The sequence below is a fragment of the Cibotium barometz genome, chromosome 9 (genome assembly GCF_041138505.1).
Source record: "Cibotium barometz isolate CiBa-2024 chromosome 9, ASM4113850v1, whole genome shotgun sequence".
Classification (NCBI taxonomy): Eukaryota; Viridiplantae; Streptophyta; class Polypodiopsida; order Cyatheales; family Cibotiaceae; genus Cibotium; species Cibotium barometz.
Genome location: NC_141054.1, coordinates 38041659 through 38061531, shown reverse-complemented (window position 1 = coordinate 38061531; position 19873 = coordinate 38041659). Strand labels below are relative to the sequence as shown.

The following is a 19873-nucleotide window of genomic DNA, read 5'->3' as shown; positions in this document are numbered from 1 at the left end:
AGGATTCTTTAGTAGGCATCATCACAAAGTCCTAGCATGCTATGCACACATGGACGGCTAGTAGTCCTTGTGAGCGTGCGGACACCGGAATTGTGCTTTCATGGATGGAAAGAAGGTTGGATTGAGAAAGAACAAGACTCAATGAATAAGACAAGACCAAGCAAGACAATTGGATCATAGAAAAACATGCAAGGTGTTGGCATGGGGCATGGATGTTGCGTACAAGAATGGGATCTAATGTCAGAGTGCACGAAGGACTATTTGGGCATATGTGTCGAAGTGTTGATGGAACAAGGATGTGAGTGAAGGGGGTTGAATTCATACCAGAAACTTGTAAGGGTCTGGCGTAAAGTGAAATGTTTTACCTTCACTTACTGGTTTGTTGGGAAGATGAAAATGTTGGCATTGCATCGGTCATCGCTTACTGGAATTCCAATAGTGGCTGGATGAGGTCTTGTACTCGTGCTTGCCAGAGGTGGTGTTGCCTTGTTTGCTAGCATTGGTGTTGGTGGACTGGAGGCTCGATCTTCTTACTGGGGGGGGGGCGGCGGGGGGGGCGGCGGGGCATAGATTTGTCGAGTTGTGGGTGGTGCTTTAAATAAGCTAGTAGTATGGTTTGTGTTTGGGATGCCGTTGGAGATTGTTGGAGAAGCCAGGCCAATAGAGATGTTGGAAAGGCCGAGGGTGTTGGATTTGGTTATGAAGTTGGAAAGGCTAGCTTTGGGGCTCTCTCCCTCTCGATGTTGAGAATCAATCTTTCATGCTCTCAAGCTTGCTCTCCACTCTTCTTCTCAAGCTGTCGCTTCCTTACGCACAAGATATCTCTCCTCTCTAGCTTTCTCACATCTATTTTGTGCGTTCTGTCACACTCTCACTCACACTCACACTCACACCCGCACACACTTTTGGCTCTCTGTCTTAATACCACTCACATACGCACACTTCTGAGTCCTATGTCTGTATATAAAATAAGATAAGCAAGTAAACCACACCATGAATGGCATTTAATGGGAGCCCAAATGGCCTTGAGAGGTGGCATTGACTATGACTACGGACCTACGCGGTCATGTTTATGGGTTGAGTCTACATCGGGGATGGTGGCACCAACTATGACCATGGACCTACGCGGTCATGTAATAACCGCCTCGCAAATACATGGCTATAAAGATACATGGCCAATGATATATATATATATATATATATATATATATATATATATATATATATATATATATATATATATATATATCATTGGCCATGTATCTTTATAGCCATGTATTATATATATATATATATATATATATCATTGGCCATGTATCTTTATAGCCATGTATTTGCGAGGCGGTTATATATATATATATATATATATATATATATATATAAATATAAATATATATATATATATATATATCATTGGCCATGTATCTTTATAGCCATGTATTTGCGAGGCGGTTATATATATATATATCATTGGCCATGTATCTTTATAGCCATGTATTTGCGAGGCGGTTATATATATATATATATATATATATATATATATATATATATATATATATATATATATATATAAAAGGAAACAAAGATTATTAGGAGAGGGGGATTTTGTTTTGCTTTTTTTGAAAGGGAATAAAAGCAAACGGGATTGTGCTTTGTTTTTTAAATAATAATATTATTTGGATAAAATAAAGCAAATAGGGGGGATTTGAAATGAAGGGGAGGAATTCAAATAAAATAAAAATTACATGGGGTTTTTTTTGAAAAGAAATAGCGGGTAAGTGCGCACGTGAATGCACGTGTGCATGCGCAAGTGAATGGAGTGAATGGGCAAGATTGGGTGTAGGCACGTATGGTGTGAATGGAAGTGTGTGGGGTGCACGTGTCGGTGTGTGCACACGAATGCGCATGCAAGTGTGCGCGCATGGGTAGGTGGATGATGCTTGTGCACATGCCAATGTGTGGGGTGAGTGCATCTTCATGTGCGAGTGTAATGTGTGAAGGTGGGGTGCAGGTGCATGGGTGCAAGTGTGTTACGACGTGCACGAATGTGGATGGGATCACGTGTATGTGTGCAGGGTCAAGGTCATGCAAAGGTGTAAGAGTGAGTGCACGCATGTGAATGTGAGAGTGTGTACATGCTTCGGGCATAGGCATGGGTGTGTGCACGTGTGTAAATGGTGCATATGTGGGTGCAATCACATGAATGCATGTACACATGCCTACTTGTGTATGCGTGCTGGAGTACACATGCATGGTGTGTGAATGACGTGATGTAAGTGTGCATGTGTGGTGAAAATGTGTATATGACATGAGCGTGCATGGGTGAATGTGCCCAAGAGAGTGTGTGCATGATACAAATATGGGTGCATAGGTGTAAGGTGGTGTGAAGGTGTAAATGTGCATGATACAAATATGGTTGCATAGGTGTAAGGTGGTGTGAAGGTGTAAATGTGCATGCACGAGTGAATGCATGTGCACATGAGGGTGTAAGTTTATTTGCACATATGTGTGTGTACATGTGTGGGGTACATAGGTGATTCTATGCACACGGGTTGTATGGGTGGGGTGTCCGTGTGGGGGTGTGTGTGCATGGGTGGACAAGCGGTGGTGCATATAGAGGTGCGGTGCACGTGTGAATGTGAATGTATACATGTAAATGTGCAATTGTGCATCTGTGGGATGCACGTGCATGTGCAAGCATAAATGGGTGTGCACGTGCAAGTGCAAATGTGTATGCACGTGCGTGCTTCAAATGTGTGAATATGTGTGCGCACATACGTGTGTAGTGGGTGCACGTGCATGTTTTTAGTAGTTTTCTGATGTTTCTTGATATGTTTTAAGGTGTTTAATGTGTGTCTTCTCATTCTCGGTGAAGGTAATAACTGTACACTTAAGCAGGGGGCTAGATTACATATGCACACATGGGCTAGGGTTCGAGGCTTACCGTATGCACGCTCAGGGTGTGTGTAAGAGAGGACAGAGAACCATTTGCCCATCCACGATGAAATCTTGACACCACCACGATTGGCTTTGCTAGTATAATTGATTGAGTTGTGACTTGCAAGTTGGTGTTGTGTGGCATGGTGCACATAGGTGTTGTGGAGTTGTGGTGGTGATGTTTTTGAGTCCGAGGGCCACGTGGCAATTTCACGTAAGTGTGTACATGATTCTCTTTGGGGTTTGGCCAACTCTTCAAAAATTGAAACTGTCTGGGATGCATTTAGTGTGCACTTGCTTGATGGCACTTCCAAGGGTTCTGCCACTTGCTTCTTACGGGGCTGGCATGTGCATGTCGGGGGTGCTGTCACCAATCCTCTCCATTCTTGCTTAAACTTTGGGGATGGCATCGAAGGTAGGACCTTGGGTCTCCACACCCCCCTTGAATTTGACGTTCGAGGGTGTGCTTATTGGTTGGGTTCACGGTTGGGCTTTGGGACAAATGGTGGGCTGCAGGGCCTTACATGGGGGTCATACTTTCTTTTTTGGTGACTCCATGGAGGGTTTGAAGGGGTGGCTGAGTGTGAGACGAGAGAGTTGTGTAGTGTTAGAGGTTACCTTAGGTGGTGGTTAAGTGGACGAGGCGGCTTGGGATGTTGATTGGTTTGGGGTGCCCTCATCCACCAAGGATATGGTAACCATTTCAAAGGGAGGAGCTCTTACGTTACAGTCCTTCTTTGCTAGTTGATGATGCAATCCATCCCTTCTTGAGGATGATGCGGTCTCTTAATGTACCTACCTATAGTAGGGGTTACATAAAACTTACATGACATATGTTTAGATCTAAGTAGAAACTCTTCTTTAAAATAATTGATGATGATCATAGATTGGGAATTATTTATCACGATGGTATGATGGGTTAATTGGCCTAATGAGGTCCACATCTCCTAAGATAAAACATTGTGGCTAGCCTTGATGTCAACCAAAGTAGTTTTTTTGGGGGAACTCACTCTCAAGTTGAGTCGGTTCAACCAATTGGTTCTATCTTGAGTTTCAACATGTGATTTCGGCACCATCTAAATCGTGCAAACCTTGTACCAAGATTCTATGGAAGAGTGTCCATGGTTGCAAGAATGTGAATATAGTCCTCAGAGTCGGTAGGCCCCGAGAGGGGCTCATATTCCTAGTCCTCATTTCCAAACATCTTGTTACAAAATCTCTACAAATGCCACAGTTGACGTGGTGTGATATTCTTCGTTACACGCTCTTGTATGTAATAAATATCGAGTGACGCAGTTCGAGTGGCTATGCCATTGGTGAGAATGCCTCGATCCATAGGATAAGTCTTCCTTGTTTTCAAGTTTATTTTCAAGGACTAGTCACCCTTGCATATATAAATGTGATTGGTTTTCCAATCACATTTAAATGTGACTGGTTTACCCTTGCACATATGTAAATGTGATTGGTTTCCTAATCGTGAACTACCCTTGTATCGCTCATGTAAGGCCCTTTAAAGATTATGGTGTATAACCCTCTTCTATAAAAATCCATCACCACGAATGTGTGGTGGAAGCTTAGCTCGAAGGTCTTAATATTTTCATCCTGCAGGATGCCCGAAGGTTTAACTATGTTTGCATCAGCAAGCTTGACCATAAGGCTTGTGGTGGGATTCTAGCAATCCTTGGTGATTATGTTGACACTAGCATAACCGTCCAAGATTTCAGAGACCATCATACCTTTATAAATGATAGGTAATACGATGTTCATTTCATTGATTTTAAAGTAGTATCCCAAGTTGTTCATGGGAACTTTGGTTGTCCTTTTGTCTTAGGTATGGAAGGAGAGCACTCACAGTGGGCATGACTCATCCTCCTCCTCTTCAAGTCCAAGGTTCAACTATTCCCATTCATCTAGTTGGATAAGTCTCTACAAACCTATGAATTTCCTTGTAAAAGAGAACTTATTAGGATTCGTACTTTTAAGGATAAGAAAGTTGTGAGGCCTGCCATGTCCCTCATGCAATATTCGCGCTCATTCTGGTACTCACTCAGAGGTGGTCTTGGACCTACCAATGTGTAAGGGATGTGCACTGATCCTTCCCTAGGAGGCGGTGCCTTTGATGGTGTTAAAATGAAGTCTACCTATCACATCAAAGAAAATATTATGGTGTGACTATGATGAGCCATGGAAGGCCGACTTTCACCTCTCCCACTCATTACATCTAGCAATACAAAATTTGGTTGGATTGGTGCCAGAGGTGGAGGCTCCATAATTTCACCTCCCACACTCATTGCATCTAGCAATGCGGAATCTGGTGGCTCTAGAATGGGGTTTGGGATTAGCTCAGGCAAGGTCAATGGTTCATACCCAACCACTTGCTCAAGTAGTGGCTCTAGTTTAGCTTGCACCAGTTCCTGGGTTTCCTCTCTTTGGGAAGAGCTGGTTTGAATGGGAGATTGCTCATTATCTCTATGAAGGAGGTAGTTTCGAGGCTATCGTCTGAACCACTTTCAATGGTCATGATATCGTTACCCTTGACAAATCATCATGCTTTGTGTTTCCACATGATCTTTGAGGTCTTCATCTAGTGGACCTCTGGTTCAAGTTCATTGGCCTTTTTAGGGGTTGATGCAGCCTTTGGGGCGGCATGCACCTCTGTCTCTAAGGCTACTGATCTCAAGGTTGAAGCTTTCTCTTCTTTGTTGCTTTAGATGTTTCCTTGGAAACTTCCCTCAACTTATCTTGGAGACTTGTGATGGAATTAAGGGGGATGTCATGAATAAGTCCTCCTTATACACTTAACAAATTAAGGATCGTGGAAGAGTGGCTAATGCTTCAACCACCACTGGGGTGATTGTCATTTTGTTGGAACAATACTCGAAGGCATGTTGGAATTCGCACTTGTAAACAACTTAGTTTGGAGACGTGATGGAATTAAGGGGGATGTCATGAATAAGTCCTCCTTATACACTTAACAAATTAAGGATCGTGGAAGAGTGGCTATTGCTTCAACCACCAATGGGGTGATTGTCATTCTGTTGGAACAATACTCGAAGGCATGTTGGAATTCGCACTTGTAAACATTTTCCTCCATATGGAGTGGAATTGGGGTCTAAAATTAGATTCATGGATGGAGTTGGGGAACTAGGTGTAATGATTCTCTATCAGAAACTTGACAACATAGTGCAATCCCTTACAATGGAAATATTGCATTGGTGGGCTGTGTGCCATATTATTGATGTCTCTTACTCTTTCTTACACCATGGATTTGAGCAGAGAGGTATAGTCTATGGTTGGAGGTTGTTCATGATATCCTTTTGAAGGATATTACTCATATGACTCATAGCTCTCATGTTCTAAACTCTCTGGGTGCACTAGTAATTGAGTATTATTGTAGTGGTGCGGTTCTAGGAGGAAATGATTGGGGTGATAATATTAGAGGTGGATATGGAACTGGTGGCATTCTGTACATATCCTCATCGGTAATGGGTCTTGATATGTAGGCCCTAGAGCCTATGTATGTTGAGGAGCATTTGGTATGGGCGGTGGGGCTTTGGCATCGGGAGCATAGGCTGGGGTGTTGGGTTTCCTTGGTACCAACAATGGGTTGTATTATGGTTTCCCATGGTGTTGATAATGAGAACAATTCAATTTTTATCTAGACCTTGATATTGGACACTCCGTACTTGTATGGTTTTCTGAGAGAATTACACACCAAACCATATTTCTTACTGGGAATAGATCTGGGTGTCTTGTGCTTGAGGTGGTGACTGGGGTTAGCCATGAGGTCATCCTTGGGTTTCGCCTTGCCCCCATTGCTAGCTTGAACAAATTTTCTACCAACTCGTCCACCATGCTCATGTTCTTGATTAAGACTCTGCTAGTGCTAGTTGGGCATCCTTGGCTAACAATGAAGCTTTAGATGATGCATGACCTATCTCTTAGTTCGGGTGGAAAACTACATCCTTTCCTTCAGGTTGTCAACTAGGTATATTGCCTTGTCGTGGGGCAACACTCAGTCTAGACCTACAGAGATGGTTATGAAGCCTCTTGCTCTTGAGACTGATCATAAATTTGTTGATGAGTGATAAGTCATCTAATCTCTTCCTGGGACTGCATCTCATGTGGAGATACTTGGTTCTAGCAATGAAGTCCCGCATGGTTTCTCCCTCCTCCTACTTGAGGTTATAAATCTATGCAATAGGATGATTGGCTATAGACCTGACATTGGGCACTGGAAAGTGTTTGGTTGTGTGGCTTATGTACATGTGCTTGATGAGAAGAGAAGAAATTACATCTAAAAGCAGAGAAGTATGTATTCATTGGGTATATGCACAAGATAGGAAAGTATACAAGTGTTACAATCTAGTGACAAAATAGGTCCTCATTAGTCGTGATGTGATATTTGATGAGATGCCTAGTTTGTACAAGGGAACTGAGAGTGTCATTTGGGTTTATGAAATTGATGCCAATGTAGATGTGTACTTACCATTGGAGGAGTCTAGTCATTAGGAACTCAATGGAGTCTTTTTGGGCCCTTTAATTTGCCATGAGGTTATGGAAACGTTTAACTTTTTGACAAATAGGAGCCCACCATGTAAGCAAAAACCATTGGTGATTAAGAGAGGTGTAAGAGTGGTCAAAGGGTGCACTTTTCCCCCCAAAAAAAGGGGGGGGGAGGGGAGAATTTTACAATTTTCGGACCTCCATAACTTCTACATATAAGCTCCGATTTGAGCGGAGATTACAGATCCGTGATCTACGCATCAAGAGCTTTCCATAGATATGTTACATGATATGGTTTTAACTGCTAGATTTTAAATTCCATTTTTCTCCCAAAATTCAAATTCGAATAAAGTAGCCGTTTTGAAGCTTCTAATTAGAAATCAAGAGAAAAGGTTTGACTCCCTTAAACTGCCAAATAAAAGGGCCTAAGAAGACTCCATTGAGGTCCTAATGAGTATGTTTGGGCCACATGAGAAATCTAGTAGTGATAGTGTGCATCCTGTTAAAATATACAAGTGAATAGGGTGTGTGCGGGAACAAGCCCTTGGCAAGAGGCTATAAAAGAGAATCTGTAAATGTGAGAGAAGCTGTGAAAAGGTGAGAAGTATCTACTGGGAGAGAATAAAGGGTAGCATGAGGAGATTTAGGAGGTGTGGAGATATTCTGGGAAGAGGTGGAGAGAATCAATCAAAAGAGGTGGAGTGAATCAAGGAGAGATCAATGGGATTGGATGGATGTAAACTCTATAAATTGAGGCATTGGCCTAATGAGAATTTGCTGGTTTTTGATTATCCATGCCTACATTAAGCTATTAGTTAATTTCTCACTAATCACATCTTAATTATCATCTAATCTCTTTTTTTTAATGATGTTAGTTCTAGCATTTGATCCACCATAGCTCATCACATTGCTGTAAATTTAACATGGTATCATAGCCTAGCCTAGAATCCATCAATTTATGAGCCCATTATCTTGCTAATCACATGGCTAATTAGGATTAGTAGATAATCAAGATTTTTTTACCTCTTTTTCAATTAGCCTTTGAACCCCCAACTGGTGGAGGAGCTCTATCTCCCTTCATACATTAAATTAGCCCAAACCACTTTAGCCACAAGCCTTGTGCTTCAGCCCATCAAGACAAACCAGCAAATTGCCGACGCATGCTACAGAAATTCACATTTTTTCCAGCGCTTGTTTTCTGAGGGAAAAGTGAGATCTCTGTTGCTCCAGATGCAATGGCTCTAATTTCTCTTGGCCTTAGGGGTTTTCAAGGGTGCTCTACAAGCTGGTGAAGACAGTTTTTGATTTGATCAAGTGTACAGCAGTGAGATCCAAGCTCTTCATCAAATCTGTAGAGGTGACTTTGGTAAAACAGAGATTAAGCATTCAATGTTTGGTCAAATCTTGTGTTTCTTAGCTTAATCCTCTACTAGACTAATTGCTATTGATGGCCTTGAAAGGATTTGAGCTCATTTGAACTCTAAGGCCTCAGATCTAGACTCCCCGCATACTCTATTTTTTGCACACAAAATAGAGGATTAATTTACTAATTAGTGATTAATTAATACTAATTACTATATTTTGGTATAATTGAGGGTTCAAATTAACCATTAGGTATCTGATACAGATCCCTATAACTTCAGATTGCAATTCGGAGATGGTTTGATACTCCAACAATTTCGTATAGATTTGTTACCCTTGGTTTAATGTAATTTCTGGTAAAATTATGCTGATAAATCTATGGTAATCGTCATCTTGCATTTACCCCTTGGTTAATGCCTGCAAATCACACTCAAATTCAAGTTATTCACAGCCAGTGTTGCATTTGGGAATGTGTATAAGAATGAATGCTATATGTATTATGTATTGGGCACACGCGGGTGATTACATCATTGTAAAAATGGGATCAGACACTACCCTTGTCCAGAATAAGGCAAGAGGTAAGACCTCCCGCATAGATTTGGGTTTACATTGCATAATGACACAAGATAAACATTAAAAGCCCAAAAGAACTGTCAATAATACATTAAAACATGTTGCTCACATGGAGCAAGAACTGACGGACAAGCTTGTGGCCCCAGCCATGAAAGAAGAAGAACATCTCTTTCCAAGAGGAAGATCAACATCGAGAAGAAGAGCTAGACGAAGCATTGAAGGAAGATATGGACGCGTGAAGAGAAGCTACCACAACACGAAGACTGAAGACAAGAGAAGATGTGGGGCTCCAAGAAGTGAGGAGCCATGTGAAAATCTATAAGAGAGAGAGAGAGAGAAGCCCCACAACCCAATGTAACCTGCCCCAATAGAGTAAAACCACCTCTGAGCCATCGATGATGTAGGCCATGTGGTAGATGTATGTGAGCACTTTAGTCAAGGTCACGGGCACTTGTGGTAGCCTTGGACACATAGTGAGAGAGAGTGTCAAGGATTATGAGTTTAGGGGAGTTGTGCTAGGGCATTGGTCGGTCTCGCGGACTATCAAGTAAGAGGGAAACTTGGTATAGGGTCTAGGTGTGCTAGGAGTATTCACTTGAGGGGAGGTGTTGAAATATACAAGTGAATAGGGTGTGTGCAGGAACAAGCCCTTGGCAAGAGGCTGTAAAAGAGAATCTGTAAATGTGAGAGAAGCTGTGAAAAGGTGAGAAGTATCTACTGGGAGAGAATAAAGGGTAGCATGAGGAGATTTAGGAGGTGTGGAGATATTCTGGGAAGAGGTGGAGAGAATCAATCAAAAGAGGTGGAGTGAATCAAGGAGAGATTAGTGGGATTGGATGCTTGGATGTAAACTCTATAAATTGAGGCATTGGCCTAATGAGAATTTGCTGGTTTTTGATTATCCATGCCTACATTAAGCTATCAGTTAATTGCTCACTAATCATATCTTAATTATCATCTAATCTCTTTTCTAATGATGTTGATTCTAGCATTTGATCCACCATAGCTCATCACATTGCTGTAAATTTAACACATCCATGGTCAAAAAGATTGAGATATGATGTGAGCACTGATGAGAGTAGTGCATTAGACAAAGGCAAGAAGAAGGTTGAAGGCATCGGCATTGGAAATGCAGGTTATGAATCGTTTAGTTTGGAGAGTGTTGATAATGAGTTGGAAATTCCAGTGTGATTAGGTCTCCATGTGTAAAACATGACATGTATATACCACCACATTCTAGAGCTCATGAAGCTCACAATGACCCACATCCATTGAGGTCACAAAGGGTGAGATATCTAGCATAGAGGTTGAAATATAGAGGATATGCTATGCATTATGCATATATGACATCTATGTGAATCATGTGGAGCCTACTTGCTTTAATGAGGCTATTGGTAAATAAGCTTGGGATCAAGATATGGATGCATTGGTACATAATGACACATGAGATTTGGTTGAGTTACAAAATGGCAAGAATGTGATTGGCTATAAATGGGTTTATAAGGTCAAATATAAGTCAGATGAATCTGTGGAAAGATATAAGGCAAGGCTAGTCACACCAAGGGTTATACGCAAAATCATGGGCTTGATTATAATGAGACATTTAGTTCAGTGGGGTGGGGCTAAGATGGCTACTGTAAGATCGATGATATCATTGGTTGTATTAAAATGTTGGGAATTTTATCAAATGAATGTCAAGAATGCTTTCTTGAATGGAGAGCTACAAAAAGCGGTATTTATAGAACAACCATAGGGTTATATACACCTAGATTTTCCCTTACATGTATGTAGATTCAAGAAGGCATTATATGGGCTAAAGCAAGTACCATGCATGGAGTGACAGGATTAGCAGGTATCTCATTAGCATTGGATTTCATGTGGGAAATTCAGATTCTTCACTATATGTGGAGAAGAAGAGAATGGTATGGTTATGTGATTGTGATTTTTGTGGATGAATTGATAGTCAAACGTGACTATGATTTATGTAGATGTCTTCACTATAAGTGAAGAAGAGAGAGAATGGTATGGTGATGTGATTGTGATTTATGTGGATGACTTGATAGTCACATGTGGTTATGATTTATGTGGATGACTTGATAGTCACACATGTGATTGTGGGAATGACATTTCCAATGTGTAAGTATAATTGAGTAGCCATTTTGACATGAAAGATTTGGGAGAGTTGAGATCCTTTCTTGGCATAGAGGTTATCAGGTCATCACATGGTATATGGTGGTGTGCAAAGGTAATATGCCTTGGATATGTTGGCAAAGTATGGCATGATTGGATGCAAGCCTATGGTGACACCATGGGAGAAAAACATAAAGCTAAGGGTCGATCTTGGTGATAAATTGGATGATGTTACTATGTTAGTATGTTACTTTGGTTTGGCAGCTTGATTTACTTGACTATCACTAGACCGAATTTATGTTATAGGTGGAACTAGTTAGTTAGTTTATGTAGAGTCCTAGGAAGTCACATTTGGATGCTATCAAGAGGATCATGAGTTATGTGAAGACCACTACACATTATGGTTTATTTTATTAGCATGGAAAGGATGTGATAGTGTATGGTCACACAGATGTAGATTGGATAAGAACTGCTTATGACAAGAGATCTACTAGTGTGGGTATGTATTTAGCATGGGAATTACTACAGAGTGAGTTAGAGTAGTAAGAAGCAACCCACAGTTGCTTTATCTAGCATAGAGGCATAGTATAGAGGAGTAGCCTATGGCTGCATGTAATGTAGGATAGTATCATGATGGAGAAGTTGTTATACATTGTGACAACATGAGTAGTATTCAGGTGGCTAGTAATCAGGTTTATCATGGAGAAGTTGTTATACATTGTGACAACATGAGTAGTATTCAGGTGGCTAGTAATCAGGTTTATCATGGAGAAGTTGTTATACATTGTGACAACATGAGCAATATTTAGTTGGCTTGTAATCCAGTTTATCATGCGAGGACCAAACATATAGAGGTCCATTATCATTTCATTAGGGAGAGGGTATTGGATGGATAAATTAAGTTGACATATTGTGAAGACAAAAAAATAGGTTGCAGATCTCTTTACCAAATCACTTGGTAAAGAGAAGTATGAATACTGCAGAGATAGACTTTGAGTACATGAGATGGACATAGCGAGCTTGAGGGGGAGTGTTGAGAATGCAAGCTCATTACTCATGATAGTTGGTGGATAGCATTAGATGTGTGGACAATAGTCTAGTAATGTGTGGACAATAATGTTTGTGCCCAATTGGCCAGGTGTGTGTGTGGATATGAGTACTAGGTTATGTTAGGTGTGAACTTGTTGCTTGTAGAATGTGTTGATTTTGGTGAAGGAGAATGAAGCCAATTATGGATCTTCTCTACATTGTGTGAGATGGATTAATGAGAGTTATTAGGGTTTGTGTGTGTCTCCTCTAATCTCATCTATTCTATTTTCAAATAAGAACCATTATCTCACAACTAGAGAAGAGAGCTAAATTAATCATAGTAAAAGAGAAACATTACTAGCATAAAATCTTCATTAAGATAGGATATAGGAAATACAAATGAATGACCCTCCTTATATAGTAAATGGAGGCATCATGAGCCCATGGGTACATGCCATGGCATCCTATGCACACATGGGATACAAGGTGAAGTGGAAGAAGCTAATTCATACAAGTGGTGGATAGAAGTGGGTAGAGTGTGCGTGGGACATATCTTGTCAATAGCTACTCCCCACCTCTTTATTACAAGAAGACACTCCCCACCTCTTTATTACAAGAAGACACTCCACAATATTAAAATGAGATGCTTTTCAAATCTCACTTTAATAGTTAAAGATGTTATTTTTCTTCATCTAATAATATGCACTAACATAAGCATCCTCTTAGTTAGAGGTTGGTCACATGCTCCTTATTTCCATATATATACATGGAATTTTTATGCCTATGGATAAGACAATCTATCACAATTGACATGTGAAGTGGAGAAGAAGGTCCAAATGTCTTAACAAATTAAAAAAGGACACATGCACAAACTTTCCAGAATATGCCTTTTTTAAATATTGATTGGAGTATGGCATGTTGTTTTTGGAACATGTCATTTTGTTCCCAACTGTTTTTTGAATCTATGATTGTGTATAGTGACTATTAAATCTTAATATCTCAAATTGATAGCAAGGGTGGTTTACATTGCTAAACTAGTTTTAATAGAACTCCATATAGATATTAAATCAAATTGATAGCAAGGGTGAGCTACATGGCTAAACTATTTAACTAAACTCCATATAGAAACAAGGTTGGGCCCTTTGTTTTTGGGTGATACATGATGTGTTATTGTGCTTCATGCTAGTACATAATCCTCCTATAAGACTAATTATAAACCACTTAACCAGCATTTAGAATTAAAGGATGTGTGAAAGATTTATGGTTTTGAAACATCTTCTTCATGACAACCATTTGTTTGTGTAGGGTGCTTCTTCATGATAAACCATTTGTGTGGCAAGCTTTGGAACCACCACACATTAATTGATGACACATGCTTTGGCATAATATTCATGTAGTATGCTTTATCTCTTTTCAATCTTATGAATTGAGCCTATACTATAACACATGAAGAGCACATGAATAACATAAATATTATAGTGATAATAATTGAGCCTACACTATAACACGTGCTTTGGCATAATTTTCATGTAGTATGCTTTTCAATCTTATGAATTGAGCCTATACTATCACACATGAAGAGCACATGAATAACATAAAGATTATAGTGATAATAATTTAAGTGGATTTGGAGTAAGTTGCATTCGGTGATCAATCTTGGCTATGTGGAACACAAACAATCCTATTGCCAATTAAAACTCGTTAAGTAAATTATGTATATCATGACTACCTTCATAAATAGCAAACTCAAATACCATGAAACACTATAGACATTTAAATAGCATTTGATGGCATTCACTCAATTACATAGAGCCACATTCATGTAATGATAAATGAGTATTCTAAGGCAATGAATTGCATCATGCCTCAAATACCATGAAACACTATAGACATTTAAATAGCCTTTGATGGCATTCACTGAATTAGATAGAGTCGAATTCATGTAATGATAAATGAGTGTTCTAGTGCAATGAATTGCATCATGCCTGAAATTTTAAGGGTAGCTTTAAAAAATTATTTTAAAGGGAAAATTTTGATCCACCCTTCTTACAGTGTAAATCTACCCTTCTTACAATGTAAAATCTAAGTGTATTTTCAAGGGTGTTTACTTAATTGATTCTTTGAAGTTTTAGCCCTTCTTTGATAGGCAAACTTTTCATAGGACAAACCTGCTTTGAACCTAAGGACTAAATTTAATTACAGTAAACATGCATCTTACTAAGGGGGTTACACACCTACTTCCCCTGTTTTGGGCATCCGTTTTGAGAAGGCAAGTGGATAGGGGGAACTTTCTGTGGAGAGAGGAAACTCCCCATCCATGAGGAATGGGGAGGGGGAGATCTTCGCCTATTTTTTTGGGTGTCGACTGGAAAAGGCGTGTGTAAAAAGTGGAGTTCGAGTGAGAATTTTGAATTTGAAGCTGTGGTGGTAAGAATGTACTCTAACTCTAGTAGGAACATGGCAGGTACTAACTTGGACTGAGGAATGTAGACTTTAAAGCCATGATGTGTGGTAAAATAAAGAATGAAGAGGTACTCTAGTAGAGAAGGGACATGGTGAGGAGAGTGAACTTTTGAAGGGCATGGTAAAGATGTACACTAGTAGGAGGAGTGTGAACTTTTGAAGGGCGTGGTAAAGGTGTACTCCACTAGGGGGTGAACTTTTGAAGCTTGGTGGCAAAAAAAAGGGACATCTCATGAAAAGGGGTGGCCTTTTTGATGAGAGTGTGAAAGGAAAATGGGCCATGCAAACGTAAACCTCAGAGCCAGAACCTGCCAGACTCCCGTGATGCACTTAGCTTCAACCCTTGTAGACTTTCGGCACACATCAAAATGTGAGCTCTCTCCCTGCTTACCTCCTCAATTACACTGTCTCCCACCTTTCTAAATTCCTCCTTTTTTTGGTCAGCAATTAATTACATTCTATACATCCCTAATCATCCTTCAGAATTTATCATTTTTCTACTTTTTTTTTTTTTGGGGGGGGGGGACATCATCCTTATTAAATTAATTGCTCTCACCAGGTTTATTCTCAATTTGGACTCCAGGATGTGTGTTTTTTTCTTAATTGACTGCAACTTTTTAATTATTATTATTATTCTCGAGTTGGCATTATATTATTTGAATTAATTTGCTTTTGAAAGGGATAATTTTTTTGATTTACATTCTTTGTTTTGTTCAAAAAGAAGGACACAGCTAGCTTGCGGTACTCCTTAGGAATTTGAGGTCCTCTTTCCCATGCAGTTTGTCTTTTTAACACTTCCTTTTAACTAACCCACTATTGCATTGCATACCTACACCCCTTTATTTTTATTTACAAAGTAGAGCATGCTCCTTTGATCTGATTTTTAAGCAATTAGTAAGTCCATAGCTATGGGCTCCAGTTATAAATCATTCATGCCTCCATCTTTGTTAATCATCATACACCTGCTGCCTCTGTGCATACACATTCTACACTGTGAGTGCAGCAAGGTGCAGGTGGGAAGCATCAATGGAGAGACTGCATGGTTGGGTGCTAATCAGCAAGTGGATGGAGGAGCAATCAGTCACAATGATGAGCAATTAGTGTACTCTGGCTATGGGAGCACAATACCAGCAGCTCCAGTGCAGTGGCAAGCAAACAGCTGCTCATTGAATCTCAGTGATCAGCTATTAGGGGGTGTGAAGGCAGCATGCATGGAGGGTTCTCTTGACAGGAAGCATTGCTGCCCTGTGCTAGCAGCTTGGCTCATGGCAGCCAGGTCCGAAGTGGCTCTAAACCCTCCCCTCCCCCAGCAGCCTGGCATGCCCCTCCTCCCTGATGACTCCCTAGTTTGCATTGCCAGCCTCAAGGCTGCCCTCGCCGCCCGCGGCATCTCCCTCTCCCCCCCCAACTCCACCTGTGATGTAGTCATATGCTTCTGTGGCATCAAACTCAACCACATCACCACCCAAACCTGCCCTTTACCCTTCTCTAATCTCGATAATCATAGTATAAACACATCTGTTTCTCAACCCACATCTCCTAATCCCATGATTAATGTGAGCTTTAATTCGGTTCCCAGTAATGTGGCCTCTGCTGTATATAAACAGTTGCCATCTCAATTAAACTATAATCCTCCTACCACGAATGCTAGCAAGGATTTGCCATTTCAGCCCTTACAACCTGCCATCAATGACAGTAATACTGTGCCCAGCATTCCTTCTACTCCTACTGGATTATCTGATTTGCTTCAAGGATTGGCTGCAAACTGCACAGATCACTCTTACAGAGGCTGCACAAGGTGTTTGAGAGCCCTTAGAAAGGTAACTTTCACCATTCAGCTATGGCAATTATGTCAATTTTGATGAATTTACAACCTTCATAATGGATGGAAAACAGTACTGTGTTGAATCAATCATTAATGAATTGATTATCTTTTAGTGATAAAGGTCGTTTTTTAAACATATTTTCTGAAGATTAAGGTGGTGTGTTTTGGTTAATTGCAGGAGATTAGCAGTGGAGTAGCCAAGGGATTGGGTGTTAGCAACTCCAGTGTGAAATCAATGGATTGTGAGATGATTGGGTTGATGTGGTTGCTTGAGATCAACAAAACCTTCTACATTCCCACAGTCTCTGCTGTTGTGAGAGCTCTCCTGTACAGTGATCATCCTACAAAAGCCCCCAGATGTAGTCCTGACACAGACAACATGCCATTGGCTCTTGATTACGCAGAAATACTATCAGAATCCAATGCATGCAAGGCATATTATGCTAATCTCTCTCTAATCTTGATATCAATGTTTGTAATCACAGCTACTTCTTTTCTGTAATACAATGATTATTTTTTCTTTAATGGGCTACTTCTTTTCTTTAATGCAATGATTAATTTTTCTTTAATGAGCTACTTCTGTTCTTTAATAAAATGTTTTTTTATTTTTTTGGGTCCCCAAAATGATATGCCACATTCCAGTGTTTATGAAAGAATATAATATTAAAGGAGATATAAATAGAATTATAACTACGGTAGAAAGATTATGATAATGTATATAATAGGATAATAATCAGGGGGGAAAATATTGGTTAATTTTTTAACCCATTTCGAATGCATTTTACGTCGAATTGTTGCGCAAATGATGGGAAAAAAGGGCGAAAAAATCAGGGGAAAAAAAGGCTAAATAATCTGAAGTACCCATCATCATGATCGAAGAAAAGCAACGCGTACGTTCTGTGTCTGTTTTTTTTTAAATTTTAATAAAGATATTTGAGCTTGCCATGCAAAAAAGATGGGGACCTTGACTTTGTGTTTTTGTCGCCAACCTCAGCTGCTGTACCACCAGCTTTGCTTTGCATGTGAGCTTTGAATAGAAAGATGGAACAACATGGTCAGGCTTTATCCCACATTCCAATGCCTTCTCACATGCAAATACCAGAGGCCCTTGTCATCATCTTGATTCTTGCACCCCACTCTATAGTGAGGTGCCAACCTTACCTTAGTGCCCATGGTTCAAAATGCCATAGCACCAACCTTACCTTAGGGCCCATGTTTCAAAATACCATCTACATTCCTTCAAAGCTCTCTCTCTCTCTCTCTCTCTCTCTCTCTCTCTCTCTATATATATATATATATATATATATATATATATATATAAAGCTGTTTGCCCCATCCCTTCTTCTCAAAGATCAAGTTTTCCTTCTTCAAACCATTCTTCCTCCACCTTCATAATCAGCCTCTCATCAATATAAGGGGTCTTCACAATAATTGACAACTTTTTATGGCTCATCAAGGGCCTCCCTTCCTACCTACTATGATTATTGTAGCACTTCACTCTACAGTTTTTTCTAAAATGTGGATCCACATTATTGCACAACCTTTATACATATGATGTCCACAACCTTTATCCATATGGTAAGCGATTATTTGTGTCCAAAACGATAGGGTGGGCTTTGAAGAATAAGGGCTCAACACTACAAGCCGCATTAAATCTTCAACTCCTCATGTAAAACAATGGTGTTACTCCATATCCTTGTAATAAATTATTGGAATACCTTAAGGTTTGTTTCAATACTAGGGTTAAGGTCCTCTCTTTCCCACATGATGCCAATCGAATGCATTATTAAGTGAAGTGGAGCAACTCTTCTTTGTTGATGCTTTTAGGATCAAGTGAACAATGGAAGAGCCTAGAAATTGTGCTAATGTATAGTGTGTTCTTTCTAGGAAGAGTTTAGGAGTCTCCCCAAAAGTATGGTTGGTTTCAAATTACGAAGTCACTTTAAATTCATCTAAAAATTGGATTAGGTTACAACAATAATCTTGGGAAACTACTCGTATTTTAAGTGTTTTTCAAGTTTTGCATGAGAAGATACAAACTCCATGTTTCACATACACAGTAATGTGTAAAGATAGCTTCAAAACTGTGATAGCTAGAATACTTGCTATTCAGAGAGAGAGAGAGAGAGAGAGAGAGAGAGAGAGAGAGAGAGAGAGAGAGAGAGAGTATGACATATGGGACTAACACAAGAAAATCATGTGCATTACATCAGTTTAGGAGTGAGAATCCATCCAATGAGAAAATGAAATACCTATTTGGAACTTCTACTTGTTGTCGCCAAAAGTCTTAGATAATATCTAACTCTTTCTTGAGTCACCTTTTTCAACCATGCAAAAATTCTTGGATGACTGCCTTTTCTTTGTAGAGGACCGCCCACTTGCCTACGTCACATGATGGTCTCACCTTTGCTAGTTTACCTACTTTTACCTTGGGTTGCATTGATGTGAGTCCTTCAAGCATACACCAAAGCTCGATGCCTTTTAGAAACGTGGATCACTTAAGTTTTTTTTTTAGCCTTGCTTCCTTAGAGATGAATGTGATGATGGTGTGTCCCTTGTACTTGTGTCATTGGTAATATCCCATGTGATTTTGTGTTGTTTCTCAACCCATTGCTTGGTATGTTACAACCTCATCATTGGGGGGTACGGACCATCAATTTGATAAACCTCCAACTCTTATTAGGATCTGCCACCAATTTTTGTGTCTACCCAAATGTAAAATTTGATTTTCTTAGGGTTACATGTTTTGTTGTTGCACTAGTCAAGCTTGGGAGAGAGACAAGCAAGTGGAGCTAGCTAGATCCAACATATAGTTGGTGGACTAGTCTACACTAGGAGATGGGCAGTAAGATAAGGAACATAAGCATATTAGGCATGGTGGAGAAAGAGAGCTACCCAAGATGATCCGAGCTAGGGATAATGCTAGTCTTGCAAAGGGCACCCCTAGCGATGGCTAAAAGCTTTGTCTTGAGGTTAGGCCCAAATCACACACACACACACACACACACACACACACACACACACACACACACACACACACACACACAC

At 40.0% G+C, this 19873-nt stretch overlaps 1 protein-coding gene across 1 annotated transcript; it reads left to right on the top strand.

Annotated features, from left to right (window-relative positions):
• The first annotated feature begins 15321 nt into the window (after window positions 1-15321).
• On the top strand, window positions 15322-17350 carry LOC147635544 (putative GPI-anchored protein At4g28100). The gene is made up of 2 exons (XM_086802879.1): window positions 15322-16820; window positions 17004-17350. The coding sequence occupies exons 1-2, from the start codon at window positions 15909-15911 to the stop codon at window positions 17325-17327; spliced, it is 1236 nt and encodes a 411-aa protein (XP_086659005.1). The 5' UTR covers window positions 15322-15908; the 3' UTR covers window positions 17328-17350.
• Window positions 17351-19873: the final 2523 nt, after the last annotated feature.